This window comes from Colobus angolensis, unplaced genomic scaffold (assembly GCF_000951035.1).
Source record: "Colobus angolensis palliatus isolate OR3802 unplaced genomic scaffold, Cang.pa_1.0 Scaffold116, whole genome shotgun sequence".
NCBI lineage: Eukaryota > Metazoa > Chordata > Mammalia > Primates > Cercopithecidae > Colobus > Colobus angolensis.
The window spans coordinates 6,067,639-6,073,217 of record NW_012112697.1 but is presented as its reverse complement, the minus strand read 5'-3'; the positions used below and the strand labels follow the sequence as shown (position 1 = coordinate 6,073,217).

General features: G+C 47.9%; 1 protein-coding gene across 3 annotated transcripts in view; it reads left to right on the top strand.

Annotated features, from left to right (window-relative positions):
* The window catches only part of PDPR (pyruvate dehydrogenase phosphatase regulatory subunit), a 52,500-nt gene that overhangs the window by 3,804 nt on the left and 43,117 nt on the right, over positions 1-5,579 (top strand). The window contains exon 3 of one of the 3 annotated variants that reach the window (XM_011962249.1): positions 4,508-4,766. The exons of 1 other annotated variant lie outside the window; for it this stretch is intronic. In XM_011962249.1, the coding sequence (XP_011817639.1) occupies positions 4,543-4,766 (224 nt within the window). In that variant the 5' untranslated portion in view covers positions 4,508-4,542. Of the gene's footprint in view, positions 1-4,266; positions 4,767-5,579 lie in introns of all 3 variants that reach the window. One more of the 3 variants, XM_011962251.1, reaches the window with a different exon arrangement.

Sequence of the window (5,579 nt, the reverse complement as noted above, 5' to 3'; positions counted from 1 at the left end):
CAAGGTGGGTGGATCACCTGAGGTCAGGAGTTTGAGACCAGCCTGGCCACCATGGTGAAACTCCATCTCTACTAAAAATACAAAAAATTAGTTGGGCACAGTGGTGTGCACCTGTAATCCCAGTTACTCGGGAGGCTGAGGCAGGAGAAACATTGAACCTGGGAGGCAGAGGTTGCAGTGAGCCAAGATCACACCACTGTACTTCAGCCTGGGTGACAGAGTTGAGACTCTGTCTCACAATAAATAAAAATAAAAATAATTTTCTCGGGTATTTAGATATCTCCTCAAATCTGGGGACCTACCCTTGATTTTTCCCCCATCTTTGTTCTCTGTTCTCATTCATGCATCAACATGTATTTCCTAGATACCTATGCTGAATGCTAGGAAAATTGAGCAATTTATAAGGTTTCTGCTCTTAGTTCCATTATAATAGGGAAATAATAGGCCGGGTGTAGTGGCTCAGCCTGTAATTCCAACCTGTAAATCCCGCTTTGGGAGACCAAGGCGGGCAGATCACTTGAGGTCAGGAGCTCAAGACCATCCTGTGCAACATAGTGAGACCTCTCCTCTACAAATATTCATAATTTTAAAATTAGCTGAGCGTGATGGTGCACACCTGTGGTCCCAGCTATTCTGGAGGCGGAGGTGGGAGGATCGCTTGAGTCTGGGTGGTTGAGACTGCAGTGAGCCATGATCATGCCACTGTACTCCGGCGTGGGTGACAGACCTCGTCTCAAAAAATAATAAAAAATAACCACTACTTACTGAGTGCTTCTTAGGTGCTTGTACCATGTTCTTCCTGCCTTGTCTGATTTAGTCTTTGCAGCGACCACATGAGGTAGGTGTTACTAGCCCGTATTACAGATGAGGAGCTCAAAGCATAGAGATCTGGTAACTTGCTGAAAGTCATACAGCTAGCGAGAGGTGGGAATATTTTCTTTTTTTTTTTTTTTTTTTTTTTTTTTTTTTTTGAGGCGGAGTCTCGCTCTGTCGCCCGGACTGGAGTGCAGTGGCCGGATCTCAGCTCACTGCAAGCTCCGCCTCCCGGGTTTACGCCATTCTCCTGCCTCAGCCTCCCGAGTAGCTGGGACTACAGGCGCCCGCCACCTCGCCCGGCTAGTTTTTGTATTTTTAGTAGAGACGGGGTTTCACCGTGTTAGCCAGGATGGTCTCGATCTCCTGACCTCGTGATCCGCCCGTCTCGGCCTCCCAAAGTGCTGGGATTACAGGCTTGAGCCACCGCGCCCGGCCGAGAGGTGGGAATATTTTCAAACCCAGACCTGTCCGGCCCCAAAGCCTGGATTCCCTGCTGTGCTGGCGTGTTGCTTCTCTGATTGGCAAACAGACCATTGTGCAGCGTGGTAAGTTCTGTGCTGGGAGAAGTGCAGTGTGCTATGGGAGAACATAGAAGAGCCACCTAACCAAGTTTTGGAGAAGGAGGGGGAGAGTGTCAGATAAGATGTCAAAGAGGGGGCTGGGCGTGGTGGCTGATGCCTGTAATCTCAGCACTTTGGGAGGCGAATCACAAGGTCAGGAGAGCAAGACCATCCTGGCTAACATGGTGAAACCCCGCCTCTACTAAAAAATAGAAAAAAGTAGCCGGGTGTGGTAGTGGGCACCTATAGTCCCAGCTACTTGGGAAGCTGAGGCAGGAGAATTACTTGAACCCAGGAGGCGGAGCTTGCAGTGAGCTGAGATCACACCTCTGCACTCCAGCCTGGGTGACAAAGTGAGACTCCATCTCAAAAAAAAAAAAAAAAAAGGTGTCAAAGAGGCTGTGACCTGAGGAGATTACCTGTATTTGTGGAAAGGGTAGCAGGAACCGTGCCAGGAGGGAACAACATGCACAGAACCTGGAGCTGAATAGAACATGCACGCCTCACCTGATATGTTTGAGGAATTACAGGTTGTTCAGTCTGACTTGGTCAGAGTGTGGGGAGAGGAGAAGTGAGACCACAGATAAGAACCAGACTCTGAAGGATCTTGCACTTGATAAGAAAAGAGTTTTGCCTTTTTCCTGAAGACATCAGAAAGTCATTAAGGCCAGGTGTGGCTCACGCTTGTAATCCCAGCACTTTGGGAGGTGGAGGTGGGTGGATCACCTGAGGTCATGAGTTCGAGACCAGCCTGATCAACGTGGTGAAACCCCGTCTCTACTAAAAATACAAAAATTAGGTGGGCGTGGTGGCGTGTGCCTGTAGTCCCAGCTGCTCAGGAGGCTGAAGCAGGAGAATTGCTTGAACCTGGAACATGGAGGTTGCAGTGAGCCAAGATCACACCACTGCACTCCCAACTGGGCGACAGAGCGAGACTGTCTCAAAAAAAAAAAAAAAAAAAAAGCTGAGGAAAATGAGCAAAAAGGGAGGGAAACATTGCAGGTAGATGAAAGAGAGCAGTTGATGGAGCTAGGGTCAAGAGAAGAGAGGAGGAATTGGGATCCAGGGCACTTGGGGGAGATTAACTTTCCGGTGGATAAAAGAAGGAAGGAAGAGATGGTTGCAGATGCAAGTGGGTGTATAGGAAGGGTTTTAGGGAATGAGATGAGACAGGTTATCTGCTTAGAATGAGGGAAGAAAGGAGGTGCAGCTGAAGGTTGAGAGAGGAGCAGCTGAGCTCTGAACCTGAATACAGACAGAGGTCTGCCTGTGGCTTAACATGTGCTAACCTAAGGCACCAAGAAGCAGGACAGTTTTCAAGTCTAACCAAGTGGTCACGGGTCAGAAGCCAGGAGGTTGACATTGAGGTCAGTGGGATGGGGCTGGCCATTAGGCAGTGGCAGTTCCCCAGGAGAGCTATGTTGCCACTGGGACAGGGTAGAGAGAATGTCAGCAAAGGGGTGGGTGCTTGCCTTCGGAAAGGTATTCTAGACGGTGCAGTAGAGTGGCTTGAAGGGGAGGAAAGCGAAGAGAGCTTGGGTCATGGGAAATACAGTGGTCACATGGAGATGAGATTATGGAAAGACTAGCTGAGTAGAGAAGCGTCTGTCTTGAGATGGGGCTTAATAGGGATCAGGGATGAGAGGCATGGTGGCATTCACAAGCTGGCCAAGACAATTTGTCTCCAGTTGGATGGGATGTCGGCCTGGACACAGTCTGTGCTTGCATTGGTTGCAATTGTGAGAGTCCTCTGTGATGGATGGACATAGATACCTTGGGCTTGGACAATTTGGGCTGACTGTGGAATGTCTGTGGGTCCTGTGGCTGGCAGTGGAGGCGGTAAGGAGGTGACTAGCAGTGAGCTGCCCTGAGACCCCCTTGGCTACCGCCTCTCATCTCAAAGTCCTCATCCTTCTGTACACATGACTGCGTGGACAGCCAGTATGTCTTTCTTTCTTCAGTTTCTTGAAACTTGAACAGTCATCTGTTTTGCTGATAAAGTTTATTAAAACCCTGCCTTGGCCAAGGGCGGTGGTTCACACCTGTAATCTCAACACTTTGGGAGACCAAGAGGGGAGGATCACTTGAGCCCAGGAAGTCGACTCTGTTCTTAATTCTACCATGTGCTCTCCACAATGGAGCCAGACCTACCTTTGGAAAACAGCCCCCGCCCCCGTGCCAAAAAAAGCAAAGAAAAGAAAAACATCCCAGATCATTTCCTTCCCCTGCTAGGGATTTCCCTGCGTTAGTGATTTTCCTTTGTACTTTGAATAAAATTCCAACCCCTGCTGATGGCACCCAAGGCTGTGTGTCACTGGCTTCCACCTGCCTCTGCAGCATTGTCTTAGATCGTCTCCCCACACTCCCCGTGTTGTGTGCGTACGGGCCTCCTTTTTGTTCTTGGTCTGTCTTACTTCAGGGCTTTTGCACATGCTCGTCTCAGTGTCTGCCAAATGTGTAGCTCGTTCCTTATCCTTCAGGTCTGTTTCCAAGTGTCACTTCCTTGGAGGCTATTTCTGACCATCGTATTTTAAATATGCCCCTAGTTACTCTATCACGTTAGCTTTGTCTACTTGTTTTATTTATATATTTATTTGTATATTGATTGGCGCTCTCCTCATTCACACACGCAAACTCTCAAATGTAAATTTCATAAAGATGGACTTCCCTGTTCTTGTTCACTGCTAGCAGAATGTCTGAAACTCAGTATGCCCTCAAAAATTTTTTTTTTTTTTTTTTTTTTTTGAGATGGAGTCTTGCTCTGTGGCCCAGGCTGGAGTGCGGTAGAACAATCTCGGCTCACTGCAAGCTCCACCTCCCGGGTTCACGCCATTCTCCTGCCTCAGCCTCCTGAGTAGCTGGAACTACAGGCGCCTGCGACCACACCCAGCTAATTTTGTATTTTTAGTAGAGACGGGGCTTCACCGTGTTAGCCAGGATGGTCTCCATCTCCTGACCTCGTGATCCGCCCACCTTGGCCTCCCAGAGTGCTGGGATTACAGGCGTGAGCCACCACGCCTGGCTGCCCTCAAATGTTTGCTGAATGAATATTGTTCTTTGTCAAATCCCTTTCTCATTAATCCCATGCACTGAGATAAGTGGCATGAAATATGTTTGGTTTCTCTGTCTAGTTTAAATTCCTGAGATCTAGTTGGTGAGAGACGTGATGTTCTACCGGTTGCTATCAATTGTTGGAAGACAAAGAGCCAGCCCAGGATGGCAGAACTGGTCCTCTGCAAGAAACAGCGCGTCAGCTGCGGAGGCACATTCCATGGCCCTGCCCACCCAGGCACAGGTGGTCATCTGTGGAGGTGGAATCATGGGCACATCTGTGGCCTATCACCTCTCCAAAATGGGGTGGAAGGATATAGTCCTTTTGGAGCAGGGCAGGTAAGGATCAGACTGCATTTGGCTCATGGCTGTGCTGCTCTAATCTAAGATTCCCTCTCCTTTCAGAGATACTGCCCCACCAGTAGCGAATCTAAATGTTGCTAAGTAGCATGAGAAGAAGCAAGGTGGAATCTCCTGAGTTTTGTTGATGATGACTAGTAATGCTCATGTTCTCTGATTTGTAGAGAGTTGGCAAATTTCCTTTTCCGTTCTTTCTTTTTTTTTGTTTTTGTTTTGGTAGACAGGATCTCGCTTTCTTACCCAGGCTGAGCTTTAATTGCTGGCCTCAAGCAGTCCTCCTACCTTGGCCTCCCAAAGTGCTGGGACTATAGGTGTGACCCACTGTCCCCAGCAACATTTTAGACTTTGACAGAAATTTGTGTTTGTAAATAATGTGGATTGCATTTAAGCAAAGTAGACAACTGCTTGTGTTCGCTTAATTGCTAGGTTCTTAACACTGTTCGTATTCCCCAAAAGAAATATGCTCTATAGGCTTAGTTTCTCTGTGCTTGCCTTCTTTTAGGTCAAGTATTTTCTGCTCTATTGGCTTGTAAGCTAAATCCCTTTATATTAATTTGTAATAGTTACAGAGATTACAGAATGGATCCTTATAATCCATCCTTACTATTATACCACTACACAAGTAATGTTAGATTCATACAACAGTATTGGCCGGGCGTGGTGGCTCACGCCTGTAATCCCAGCACTCTGGGAGGCTGAGGTGAGCAGATCACCTGAGGTGAGGAGTTTGAGACCAGCCTGACCAACATGGTGAAACCCTGTCTCTACTAAAAATACAAAAATTAGCTGGGC